The sequence below is a fragment of the Mixophyes fleayi genome, chromosome 6 (genome assembly GCF_038048845.1).
Source record: "Mixophyes fleayi isolate aMixFle1 chromosome 6, aMixFle1.hap1, whole genome shotgun sequence".
NCBI classification, from domain to species: domain Eukaryota; kingdom Metazoa; phylum Chordata; class Amphibia; order Anura; family Limnodynastidae; genus Mixophyes; species Mixophyes fleayi.
In genome coordinates, this window is record NC_134407.1 from 215,317,404 (window position 1) to 215,331,711 (window position 14,308).

Genomic DNA, 14,308 nt, shown 5'->3' on the forward strand with positions numbered 1-14,308 from the left:
CAAAGCTGATCAGCTGAAACCCCATTACGTGCAGCCCAAGAAGCCCCCACAGAGCGGGTGGAATGTGCAGCAATACAGCTAGGCACAGGCCGATCTGACGTGACATAGGCCTGATTAATGGTGGATGTGATCCACCTGGCGATGATCTGCTTAGTAGCCGGCCATCCCCGTTTACGTCCATCAAGCAGCACAAAGAGTCCATCTTGTGGATGGCTGAAGTTCTTAAATGCGAAATGCACAAACAACATCCAAGGAATATTTGGACTGGAGGCCCGAAGATTGGGCCCACTACTCTGGTGTAAAAGCCTTTTGACCGCCAAAGACTGGCTTCAAACAGCCAAGGCATGAAAGCCAGTTCCCAGAACCGAAACAGGCCTTGCAGTAAGAGGATGTCATGAAGCAGCAGACGACACCCTGACTTGACTGCCGGATGTCTGCGAATCAGACCCGACGTATTCAATGTGGAGTCACCAGCATCACAGGTAGTTCTCCTTTATTAACCTGTCTGAGAACTCGGGCCAGCATCGGAATGAGAGGAGACAGATATCCCAGGTGGAACTCCCAATGCATGGTCATGATGTCTACAGCAACAGTCAGAGGATCCTGGTTCTCAAGCAGAACCCGTCCACCTGCCCGTTGAGGCAATATTCCATCAGGTCGATATTGGGCAGACTCCACTTCAGGACCAGCGACTGAAAGACCTTCGGATGGAGGGACCACTCAGCTGGCTGTATTGCATGTCTGCTGAGGTAGTTGGCCTCCCAGTTTTCTACGCCTGGGATGAAATCCGCCGATATTGCGGGAACAATACTTTCTGCCCACGACAAAATCTGAGCTGCAACTTGCATGACTCCCAGACTTCTGGTGCCTCCATGGCCGTGGTATTGTGGGACTGGAGGTGAACCCGGAGCACCCTGCAGGACTAGCAACATGGCCTTTTAATTCCAAGATATTTATAGGAAGCGACGTTTCCCAAGGCGACCAAGTTCCCTGGATTCTGATGGGGAACATCACAGCACCCCAGCCAAGAAGGTTGACGTCCGTTGTAACAATGGTCCAGGATCACAGGGCAAAGGACCTGCCCATGGTCAGGTGATCCTGGATCAGCCACCAGTGAAGGAAAAGACTGGATTCCGGAGACAACTGGATCAACTGAGAATCCAAGTGAAGGGTGGAGCCAGTCCATTTCCTCAATAGGTCCCACTTCAAGGTGCATGAATGAAAACTCCCGAAGGGAAGAATCTTGAACGCGGAGACTAGAATCTTGAACGTGGAGACTATCTGGCTCAGGAGCCCCATGCATAGGACCATGGAAAGCCCATTAAGTGCTAGAACCCTGCGCACAGAATTTTGAAGGGACTGCACCTTGGTGTCTGGAAAAATTATCTTTTGTAACCTGGTAGCCCTTTTTACCCCCTGAATTTTACCAAGAAAATAAATTAGAGGCAGGAAGAAACCGTCACACAATATTATGTCAGAATAGAGCAGTAAAGGAGGATATCAATTTGGCCCTGGCTAGTAGCCCAAACAGTATCTCCCAATGCTTGTGCCTCACAATATCTGTAGTAGAGGAGAGAGGTCTGTGTGCAGCATGGGGAATGTACAGCTTGTCTCAGTAGCTGATAACAGGCAGCTGTTGTTTTACCGCACTTTTCAGGGAAACAACTGGCCTCTGTAGGGGTGTCCTCTCTTCATGCTGCTCCTTGTTCATCCAATATCTCTTATGGTGTGCTATTCTTGTTATCAAGCAGTCTAATGGGACTGCTTGGCTCTCTGGTTCTAGCGGATGCGCTGGCTTCTATATATAAGCGCACAGCACCCTTTAGCCCATCCGTGACAGTGTGCGGTCCAAGTTTCTAAAAATGGTGGCCTGCATCAGCATCACGACGCGCTCTGCTGACTAGCAGTGCCGGTCAACCTCCTGTCACTTCTTATAGTGATCTGTACTGCCAGAGCCGTCCATGCTCTGGCAATGCAGAAGCCGGGGGTTCTGTGAGGAAATGTCTTTCCAACACATCCCCAGTAAGTTACAGCGCTGCAATACCTGCACCTAATTTAAAATAAATAAAATAAATTTCTCTAAGTCTGTAAAAAAAATGCTGCAGAGCAGCACACAGTAAGCCCAACACAGCAAGCTCCTTGGGCACTCAAATTACACTGAGGATTCAGGGGGTTTGAGAGGGGAGGTGTCTGTCTGTAGGAAAAACAAGTTGATTAACTATTTTAAGTGCCGACTCCTAGCTTCCCCTCATACAACCCCATGGTAGCAGTGTCCACCCAGAAAGGAAGAAAAAGAGATTGTATTTACGCTTGACATTTGTCAATAGTAATATAATGGTATGTCAATTACTGCTGCAATGTACGATTCCTGTATTTCTAAAAAAACTAATTGTGTTTCCTTATTTGTGACGTCGCTGATGTTTACTAAGACTTGATTTATGGGTAAAACATTTTCCACATTCAGAACATGAAAATGGTTTCTCACCTGTATGAACTCTCTGATGTGTAGCAAGCGTTGACTGTTGTGTAAAACTTTTCCCACATACAGAACATGAAAATGGCTTTTCACCTGTGTGAACTATATGATGTTTATTAAGATCTGATTTCTGTTTAAAACTTTTCCCACATTCAGAACATGAAAAAGGCTTGAGACCTGTGTGATGTCGTTGATGTCTAGCAAGATTTGATTTGTATGTAAAAGATTTATCACACTGAGAACATGGAAGTAACTTTTTACCAGTGTGAGTTTTCTGATGATCAACAAAATAAGATTTCCGAGCAAAACATTTCCCACATTCAGAACATGAAAAAGGCTTCACACCTGTGTGATGGTGTTGATGTCTAACAAGATTTGATTTGCATGTAAAAGATTTATCACACTGAGAACATGCAAGATATGATTTCTTTGCAAAACATGAAAATAGTCTATCATCTGTACAATCTTTACTGTGTGTAATAATACCCGAGTTGTAAGGTGAACATTCCTCATTAACTGAGGGAGCAGATGGTATATCTGCACAGTGAAGTAATCCATGTATATTTAGGGTAATAGGGTTTTCTCCTGAAGAATTTTGTGTGATGTTATCATGTTCCATTTCACAATGTGGAGATAAAATGAGATGTCTCTCCGAGTTATTCCAGATGTGTTGTTCATCTGCTGGGAATAAAATAAATATATGGAAATACACATTTCTGCAGAACAGATTTGTTTTTTACTATAACAAGTGGATTGCAATACCCCAACATTTCCATACAAACAGGGAATTCTAATTTTTCTAGTTTTAAATTTGCGAATGGAGAATTCAAAAATTAAATTAAAAAGCTTCCATTACATGCGATGATGTCACAGTGCTATTCAAGACCGCTCATCGGTTAGGACCTTATGACAAGAGAGAAGTTGACATAATTACTTAAGACAACTGAGCAAGATAAGGACATAGGAGCGCTAAGAAAGGTGAAGAAAGTTTTTGTGAAATCTCTCTATTGAACCTTGAAGAAGTAGGTGCCCTGGTATCTCTTCTACTAGAGACTGGTGTTCTGTATGGGTGCAACATCTGGGCTTGGTACTGGGATTTCTGGACTAGATTCAGATGCTTTACCTGTATGCTAACCTGTAATCATAGTTCACACACTAGTCTTCTGACTCACATGCAGGTCACATTAGCTGCTCTGACCTCACACTGTCTTATCACTCTCAGGATCTCCATCTCAATCTTTGCAACTGCACCCGATTCTCTCTCTCTACCAGGGGACATCTCCATCAGAGGTCAGACACAACCAAGCATCCAAGAGCACCAATTCAAACAGGTATATGAACAGACTGGACTTGAACAAACCCTGTGTGAAAGGTATTTTTGGATGAAGCCAATATAGTAGCTAGAAATATATTTACACTGTTTTGTTTTATTTGATGTGGTATTCTTGATGCCAATTGTATTGGTTTGTGTGAGCTGAGGAGAGGGATCTGAGCAGCAGTGGAAGAGTTAATTCTATAAACAGATGTTGCCAATTAACTCCTGGTGAACAAAGATATTCGTCACATTCCCTCGCAGTCTTGAAACCCCGATGGACCATGGAACTCCAACCAATTGTAACATGACATTGAAATTGTAATACAACATACGTTCTTTTTACCATTAAAATTGCTGCTTTCACTCTAGAAGTTAGAAATTTCAGATTTGACATTTTGGATGATAATACTATGACAGCGCAAGCTCTTATTTTGTCAATATACCATATACTTTTTTCTTAAAGTTCGGCTGCTGTAAAAATTCAATTATTGCTTTATCACTTGGTACAGACGAGCATAATTCCACCAGAACACGTCACCTTTTTAAAAATAAGCTCCTGCCTCAGTACTCGATCCACACTCAATAATTACATCACAGAAGCGTTAATCTCTTCCTTTTGCATCAAGTATCAGAGGGTTATTATGCTCATGCACTACAGAAGACCACACCCAGTCCCACTCACAGCATATAAATCACAATGCAGAAAAACATTTCAACATAAACATACATATGAGAAACTTTCTTGAAAATCTCCTGCCCTTGCAAAACAAACAGCATGGCAGAGAACTACAATCTTCTTTCCCATTATACTCTTACAACATTCCTCCGATCCAAAAACCAAAGCATGGACCATTTTCACACGCTATACTTTTTACAATTATTTTCTCATGAATCATCCATAGCAAACGTTGACAAGTGTTATGAAACAAAGTTCCAGACACTCACCACAAGGACTAAGACCTGAGACCCCATCCTATCAATCATGGTCAGAATTTCTCAAATATCAGGTGCCCCTATGTTGTCCCCAGAAGGCTAGGGAGAGGCAAGTACCAAGCATGTTCAACAATGGTTCTGCTTGCCCAGGATCTCAGTGGCAGGGGCAGGTTGGGAACTTGGAGTGACCCTGGAAAAAATTATATAAATTGGCCTCATGTACGCTGGACCAAATCAACTGTAGATGGAGCCAACACAAATGGATGGGGTTAGCACACACTTAGCCCTAGCAGCATCGGTGATAGACTAGGCCAATGCAACACGCAATGGTAGAAAAATTCACAGCAAGCAGAGCCTGTTACGGTAGGTCAAACTAATGCACAAGTAGGTAAAGCAAACACAAGCAGGCCGAGTTAGCACACTGGTGGGTGGAATACATGCATTGGTTATGGGTGTTGTGTAGCTTAATCCAGCTGCAGGGAGCTCCTAGGGTTTGCATTAATATGACAGTAGTTAGGTCTCGGGCGTCCTTGGTCTTACATGAAGTCTGACCAACATCAGATAGATCATTCTAACTGGGGTCTCATCCACTGTCAATCTCCCACTGGTTCTAGAGTCTCCCTAGTAGTATAAAATGAAAATAAATCTCATTGCCTCTGCCTACATGTATGCAAGACATTAGGGTGTCCTTAGCATGATGGTGGGGTACCCCCAAGAATAGGGACCACCCTCCCAATGTCCTCTGTACCGCTTCTTCGAGCACAAATGGTTTTCAAATATAAAAGAATACATAATTACAGTTATATTTAAAAGTAACATGAACAATTCAAAAGATGGTGTTTTTTGTTCAAATTAAACGATAATACACCCATGTACGTGCCATGCAAAATGTAGTATGTCTTCATTACACTGTGCATAGCGCATACATGGGTGTATTTTCATTTAAGTGAAAAAAATAAATAAATAATATTTTCAATTGCAGGTATACAATTTTGCATGATGATTTGGTCAGTAGTCGTGTCCACCAGGCAGCACAGCCGGCATCCCAGTGTCCTGGAATCATCCATCTTCTCTTATTTGAATTAATTAACCATAGCTATGTAATTCTGTGTTAACGGTTTAGTCCTGTATAATGGATAATACAACTGCAAAGTTTATGTTGGTCGAGTGAATCACAACACCACCCCAGGCAACGAGCTATAGTCAGAGGAAGTCCTGATCAAGGCTGCGACTGTGGACCTACTGAAGAATGCAAAGCAAACTGTGGATGAACCACACTAGTGACTGCAGCATGGGAATCACTAAATGGTCACCGCAACAAGAGGTCCCTTTGCTGAGCAGAACCACAGCTTGACAGTCCCAAGATGGCCACCACGGAACGGGAACTCTTTTGTTCCCAGAGGGAAACGTCCACAGAAGACAGACTGCTCTGCCCATAGAGGGAGGAAACTCCTCAAGTTACAGGAGGCTTCTGAAACAGTGTTGTCGGAAGTTACTCCAAACCTGGCTACAGAGTTTGCTGCCATCAGGCTGCACAGGAGAAGAGGAATCTGTCTTTGTTTGGGACTCCGACCAGCAAAATGTTAGTAGTATTGAAGGGAGCAGCCCACACTGTCACAGATCCGGAGGAAGTGGCAGATATGATAATCCACATGTTATGATGCCAAGCTAGCTCAAGCAACCTGGGGTACAGTATTGTTCTCAGTCATTACTGGCCAGATATACTTTGACAGACCTCTCACTGATTCGCCCTTCTTCTATCTGCTTTGCCATCACCTTGGTCTGTAAGGCGCTACGGAATTTGGTGGTGCTATATAAATATGTTGATGATGATCATGAAGATGGGAAGGATCCTCTATGTTGGCCAGGTTCGTTGCGGAGCTTGATTTAGATGAGGTATCCAGCAATCTTCACTAACACCAATCTCAGGAGAATAGACACACAGTAAATCTTGAGGTAAATCTCCCACTTTCCCCACATTGTGCTTTTAGACGTCCATGTTAGATTTCTGGTAGGTGATGTCCCTTTGTCGCAGAACTTCTTCACAAAGGTTTTGTTAGATGTTTGGTGGGACATCTCTCCTTTCAGGGCACCTTTGGGGTAATAGCATCCAAGATGATGAGAATGGATGTCACAAAAGGTGTTGTTCCAAGTGGGTCGACTGTGAAACTTTCCTGTCCCGCAGCTTGAGCCAATGACCTGGGCTTTAGGGTGCTCATTGTGCCATCTTCTAAAGCCCCACGTTGGATGACATTATATAAACCGTTTGTCTGTGTAGGTAATGGTAGCGCTTTACACTAAGCTCCTACCTTATAGCAACTTTGGGTCTACCACCCACTCTAGCTGTGTCTATCCAACATCAGGGTCTTATGGATCAAAGTAAGCAGACAGGTGTCCTTACACATACAAATCAGGTAACGGTAGAACGGGTGTAATGAGATGCAGCAGCTGTAGCGGTGCACAGATACATCTGATGAACTGAATGTACACCAGATCACTTGATTAAACATACAACATATTGTGTTACAGTCACTTAACTACAGTCTCATCTTTCCTTTCTACACAACTTGACATCTTATCATCATGTCTTCTGATCACGTACATGGCAGTAATTATATTATCACTCTATAAAACTCACCTAAATGAAAAGCTGACATTGACATACAGACTCTCTTAACTTGTTCTCAACTGCAGTTAGTGTACAGGTAATAGTCTCAAAGTTTATCTGGTTCCTCTCAGTCTAGACATGTGACTCCCATGCACATCAGGCCAGCAGTATCCTGCTCTGACCTCACACTCCGTCTTGTCCTTCTTGTGATCTCTGTAATTGTCCTGGTTCCTAGGTCTCTAGCTAGGGACATCTCCCTTGGGAGTTCAGCAACACTCAAGCATCAGGGATCACAAAGTCAAACAGGCAGATGAACAGACCAGATTAAAATTGAACCAGCATCAACCCACTGGAACACACAAATCAGGTCCCGCCATCGCCCTCACCGCAGCCCTCAAGAAAGTACTCTCAGAACATATGTAAAAGGGGGCATTTTATTTAGATATCTATGCAGGTTCAGTATTAGTGCAGGTGAATAAGAATATAATCAGTATAGGGAATCAACTACAAAGGTGTTATTACCATCAGTGCTTAGGTTGATAATGCTGTGGTAGTTCTCAGAAAGGATAATGGGTAATATCACATGAGATCATGCTCAGGAAGGATCATGAGTAATGTAATGTAGTACATGGGGAGGATCATGAGTAATATAATGTAGTACATGGGGAGGACCATGAGTAATGTAATGTAGTACATGGGGAGGATCATGGGTAATGTATTGTAGTACATGGGGAGGATCATGAGTAATGTAATGTAGTACATGGGGAGGATCATGAGTAATGTAATGTAGTACATGGGGAGGATCATGAGTAATGTAATGTAGTACATGGGGAGGATCATGAGTAATGTAATGTAGTACATGGGGAGGATCATGGGTAATGTATTGTAGTACATGGGGAGAATCATGAGTAATGTAATGTAGTACATGGGGAGGATCATGAGTAATGTAATGTAGTACATGGGGAGGATCATGAGTAATGTAATGTAGTACACGGGGAGGATCATGAGTAATGTAATGTAGTACACGGGGAGGATCATGGGTAATCTAATGTAGTACATGGGGAGGATCATGGGTAATGTAATGTAGTACATGGGGAGGATCATGAGTAATGTAATGTAGTACATGGGGAGGATCATGAGTAATGTAATGTAGTACATGGGGAGGATCATGAGTAATGTAATGTAGTACATGGGGAGGATCATGAGTAATGTAATGTAGTACATGGGGAGGATCATGAGTAATGTAATGTAGTACACGGGGAGGATCATGAGTAATGTAATGTAGTACATGGGGAGGATCATGAGTAACGTAATGTAGTACATGGGGAGGATCATGAGTAATGTAATGTAGTACATGGGGAGGATCATGAGTAATGTAATGTAGTACATGGGGAGGATCATGAGTAATGTAATGTAGTACATGGGGAGGATCATGGGTAATGTCATATCTGGTAGTTACAGGGAGGAACATGTTAGCTGGTAGCACAATGATACGATGTGAGGAGAGCAAGAGTCTAATAGGGGCTGATGGATCCTGACTCCCCCACTGGGCGGATACTTTTTTTCTCCTCAGTTTGTACAGACAGAGAAGGGTGTAGAATAAGAGATTGTTGTAGTGACTGAACAAGGAGATTATGTGACGTCTGTATTTAGTGTGTATTTCTCACCTGTGCTGATATCTGTAGGGATTTCCTCCTCCTTACACTGCTGATCACGCCTCAAATACGTCTCTTCTTCTACCTTTATATCTTCTACTTTAATATCAATCAGCTCTTCAGCCTAAGTCACAAAATAATAAAACAAAACTATAATAATAATGACTTTTTTAATTAAATGAACCCCTCTGTGACCATGGTATGTTAGAACTTTGAGACCAGACCATATTTCTGGTTTTCTATCTAACAGTTTTAGCAAAAAAAAACCAAAAAATAAAAATCGTTTTCCAGGTTTTTTACTTTAATCCAATAACTATAACCTCAGTAAGTGTCAACAAATATCAATCAACTAGTTCTCCTAAGAACAGGGCTAACAAGTATATGTAAAATATGTGAGGTTAAATTTTTAGGGAATCCCCCTACATAACTTCAACTTTAATATTAATCAGGCCCTCACCATTAATGACCTACAAAACAATAAAATAATAATTAATAAACGCAGATTAAACAGAAGAATATCACATTATAAGATCACCACAACTTGTCTAGAGATCATATATTGTAGAGTCACATTTGTATTATGGGATTTGTCGAGACCCTCAATTCTATCTACCTGTGGGATATTGTGAGTTTCCTCTATATGATCCTGTGAATAAAGAGGACGGGGACATCTGTCTGAGGTATTTCTGTTACTGGATCCATCTATAGGAAACACACAATAGCTGTAATTATTTCAAAACTCCATTATCCTTTACAAAAAAAAAAAAGAGTTCCCTCTTACCCAGTGAGGTGAGGGGCAGATGATTCTCCATCATCTTGTCCTTGTACAGATCCTTGTGTCCTTCTAAATACTCCCACTCCTCCATGGAGAAATAGACAGTGACATCCTCACACCTTATAGGAACCTGACACACACAATGATACAGTCATCACCCAGACACATCCCCTGGTGTTACTGTATAATGTCCCATTCCCAGCAGTCACCTCTCCAGTCAGCAGCTGAATGATCTTGTTGGTGAGTTCTAGAATCCTCTGGTCATTGTTTCTCTCATGTATCAGTGAGTGAGGTGGAGGCACCGTGATGGGGCTCTGGGTCCTGTTCAATGCTCCAGACACACGGATATGGCTGCTGGGTGACACACCAGACTTCTTCACCACTGTGTAACCCTGTGAATTAAAGGGGAAACAATCCGCACAAAGAGTAGATGCATTTTACTTTTTCACAGATGTATAACTTAAGGTTATAACACTAATATAAACATATATTCTCATGAATTAATGGTCTCAGGAAGCCAGACTGAGAAATGTATAAAGCAGCACTCCCAAGTAGGGGGCTGTTTCACAAAGACATTATTCTCAAAGCTCCATGGTTTTTCTCATATCACTGATCAAATACTGGAGCTGTGTGATGCTGCAGAGGGTGTGTGAGATGACTGCATGAACCAATAACAGAAAATAATCTTTGTGATTGGCCCTTCTGCTGCCATTTTATAGTCATGAACAGAAATAACTCCCGTGGTTATCTGGGAGCACATCTTGAAATCTACAATGGAAGTTCGATACATGAGGGTAAGTGCCACATATTGTATATTGGTCCAGCCATTTTGCAAAGGTATAAAGTGCTTAGTTGGCTATATGAAATAGTCGGACAGCAATGTTGGTCAGAGTTGTTGCCTTCTGTGAACTGTGTAAAGGGTGGTAATAGGGTACCCTAGGAATTTTATAAGCTTGCCTGAATAGTGATGTCACTGTGATATTCCCAGAATCCCTCACCTCTCCAGTCAGCAGGTAGATGATCTCCAGGCTGAGGTTTAATATCCTCTCAGTCATGTGATTTTTGTCCTCCTCGTCCATTCTCCGTGAGACAGGCAGATGATATATACAGGAAAGTGTGCCCTATAGATGGGTTAGAAATATAGAATAAATTAGGAAAATTGATTAATACAACATTTATATAAAGCTATATAGGGGCAGTATTTATAATATTCCTCAACTACATAATTTCCCACTGTACTAAGCACAGTGCACTAATGTACACCATCCTGCTTCTCTCATTTATCTGTTTTTCATTTTATTATGAGCGATAGTAAATCTCTATTTTGCGTATATGGAGAAGCAGGAAAGCGACAGGAAAGGGACATATAATTTACTATAAAATATAATATCCCTCCGTATGTACAGAAAATGGGGAACATGTCTAGAGACCCCTCATCCAGCAAATAGAAATTATTCATCATTAATATCAATACAGGGGCTTACATAGAGGACACAACACATAGTGACAATTCCCCAGGTCACAGGACTCTGCTCCCCCTGTATAATAATAACACAGCATCAGAGTCTGCTCCACCTGTATAATAATAACACGGCACCAGAGTCTGCTCCCCCTGTATAATAATAACACAGCATCAGAGTCTGCTCCACCTGTATAATAATAACACGGCACCAGAGTCTGCTCCACCTGTATAATAATAACACGGCACCAGAGTCTGCTCCACCTGTATAATAATAACACGGCACCAGAGTCTGCTCCACCTGTATAATAATAACACGGCACCAGAGTCTGCTCCACCTGTATAGTAATAACACGGCACCAGAGTCTGCTTCCCCTGTATAATAATAACAGCACTAGAGTCTGCTCCACCTGTATAATAATAACACGGCACCAGAGTCTGCTCCACCTGTATAATAATAACAGCACCAGAGTCTGCTCCACCTGTATAATAATAACACGGCACCAGAGTCTGCTCCACCTGTATAGTAATAACACGGCACCAGAGTCTGCTTCCCCTGTATAATAATATCACAGCACTAGAGTCTGCTCCACCTGTATAATAACAACACGGCACCAGACTCTGCTCCACCTGTATAATAATAACAACACAGCACCAGAGTCTGCTCCACCTGTATAGTAATAGCACTGCCCCAGAGTCTGCTCCACCTGTATAATAATAAAACGGCACCAGAGTCTGCTCCACCTGTATAATAATAACACAGCACCAGAGTCTGCTCCACCTGTATAATAATAACACGGCACCAGAGTCTGCTCCACATGTATAATAATAACATGGCACTAGAGTCTTCCCCACCTGTATAATAATAACACAGCACCAGAGTCTGCTCCACCTGTATAATAATAACAACACGGCACCAGAGTCTGCTCCACCTGTATAATAATAAAACTGCACCAGAGTCTGCTCCACCTGTATAATAATAACACGGCACCAGAGTCTGCTCCACCTGTATAATAATAACACGGCACCAGAGTCTGCTCCACCTGTATAATAATAAAACTGCACCAGAGTCTGCTCCACCTGTATAATAATAACACGGCACCAGAGTCTGCTCCACCTGTATAATAATAACACGGCACCAGAGTCTGCTCCACCTGTATAATAATAACACGGCACCAGAGTCTGCCCCACCTGTATAATAATAACATTGCACTGGAGTCTGCTCCACCTGTATAATATTGTTATAATAATGTCAGTAACACCTGATACCTGTAAAAACAAGACGTCCCCGCTGCTTCCTCCTCACTCACCCACGGAAACGTTACAGAGAACTCCCGGTTACTACAGTACAGTGGATTTCCGGTCCAAGATGAGCTTCAACAAAATGGCCGCCGTCGTGTGCAGACAGAGTAACTGGAGGCAGAGCTGCCTCTGATCAGCTGGTGAGAGGGGCGTATCTATGCAAATGAGGGCTGTGACTTCATGGGAAGGGATTATATTTTCTTTCGTTATAAGCAGCTCGTGTCTAATTCCCACGTGACCAGTTCTAACCTCCAGTATATCTACACAGACCGCCTGCAGGGCGGGGCTTACACACGTGGGCAGGTTGGGGGCGGGGTCCCAGGAGATGAGCTGGTGCTGGAGCAGTGAGCAGGTTGGGGGCGGGGTCCGGATGATCAGGTGGTCCCAGGAGATGAGCTGGTGCTGGAGCAGTGAGCAGGTTGGGGGCGGGGTCCCAGGAGATGAGCTGGTGCTGGAGCAGTGAGCAGGTTGGGGGCGGGGTCCGGATGTTCAGGTGGTCCCAGGAGATGAGCTGGTGCTGGAGCAGTGAGCAGGTTGGGGGCGGGGTCCCAGGAGATGAGCTGGTGCTGGAGCAGTGAGCAGGTTGGGGGCGGGGTCCGGATGATCAGGTGGTCCCAGGAGATGAGCTGGTGCTGGAGCAGTGAGCAGGATGTCCTAATATCCATCAAGCACAAGGTCTTGTTCTGGGGTCTGCACCTTGTGGGAGTGGAACCTCCTGAGTCACCAGGAGGTGGGGAAGGAAGAGCTTTGGTTACATTTATTAAGCCCCATCTCCTCATTAGTGTAGTCTTGGGCAGATCTTTACATATGTGCAGATTATGCTCTGAGGACGGAATCCCCGGGGATAACAACTGTTCTTTCATGACTGCAGCCTGGGTCTCCGGGAGGGTGAGCTGGTGCTGAGGTGTGAGTCTCATAGGGGAAGTGGTGATGGTGACAGCCGCGTCATTGTGATTTTGTGTGACCGAGGCACAAAAATACCCAGTATAACTGCTGGGCTGGTCACATGGGACCTGAGACTCATATGTCCCTCTATGATGAACCTCTGTTCATAATTCTTTGGACCGAGACTATACAATACTCAGGCTTCCCGTTTAGAGGGGAGTCATGGCAGAATGTGATATCCGAGGCCTCAGGGCGCAGAAGAAGAGGTCTCGGGCACAGGAGGGCTGGCAAACTTTAGCCTGGGTGGGGGACTCCGCTCAGCAGCCTATTAGGAATATTTAAAGGAAAATAAATGCATGTAGCCCAGTAACCCAGCACAAGGTAGCCCACTATGGGACCAGCCCGGGTGTATATGCCCCCTTGGTCTCGGGTTCCCTGCTATCTACTGGGAGTGAGTTTGTGGCTGGTAGCTATGTGGGCCACAGTGTATTAGAAGAGCCGTCGAACAATGAGGTAAAAGTGGGACCCCAGTGAAAGAGGGGGGGGGGGGGGCATCACTGTCTGCAGCAGTATGGCTGTATCAAGGAAAGAAATAGATACCCTACAGAGTTAGAACAGCTGCAAGGGGCAGTGTGGCAGCAGCGAGAGTGGCCCTGGAGGGGCTGAGAGCCCAGTGTAGCGTATTAGAGCCCAAGCAAGTGAAGAATTTCCCATGCTCTCAGGACTAGCCCATTGGGCTTAGATATATTATCCCTCAGGGATTGGCAGCTGTGATAAGGGGCTGTTACAGGGCTGTCCCTCCCCAAACCCACAAACTCCCTGCTGGTATGACTCCTGGTTGTCTAGCTGGTTACAGCCCTAAACAGTGTAGACCTAATCAAGGTACTGAGGGGCTTGGTC

At 43.8% G+C, this 14,308-nt stretch overlaps 1 protein-coding gene across 1 annotated transcript in view; it reads right to left on the reverse strand.

Moving 5' to 3' along the window:
* The window catches only part of LOC142095478 (uncharacterized), a 50,502-nt gene extending 39,622 nt beyond the window's left edge, over window positions 1-10,880 (reverse strand). Inside the window, exons 1-7 of the mRNA XM_075178423.1 lie at window positions 10,761-10,880; window positions 9,972-10,154; window positions 9,769-9,892; window positions 9,601-9,689; window positions 9,000-9,111; window positions 2,411-3,157; window positions 472-629 (exon numbers count right to left, since the gene is read on the reverse strand). Of these exons, the coding sequence (XP_075034524.1) occupies window positions 472-629; window positions 2,411-3,157; window positions 9,000-9,111; window positions 9,601-9,689; window positions 9,769-9,892; window positions 9,972-10,154; window positions 10,761-10,841 (1,494 nt within the window). The 5' untranslated portion in view covers window positions 10,842-10,880. The remainder of the gene's footprint in view (window positions 1-471; window positions 630-2,410; window positions 3,158-8,999; window positions 9,112-9,600; window positions 9,690-9,768; window positions 9,893-9,971; window positions 10,155-10,760) is intronic.
* Window positions 10,881-14,308: the final 3,428 nt, after the last annotated feature.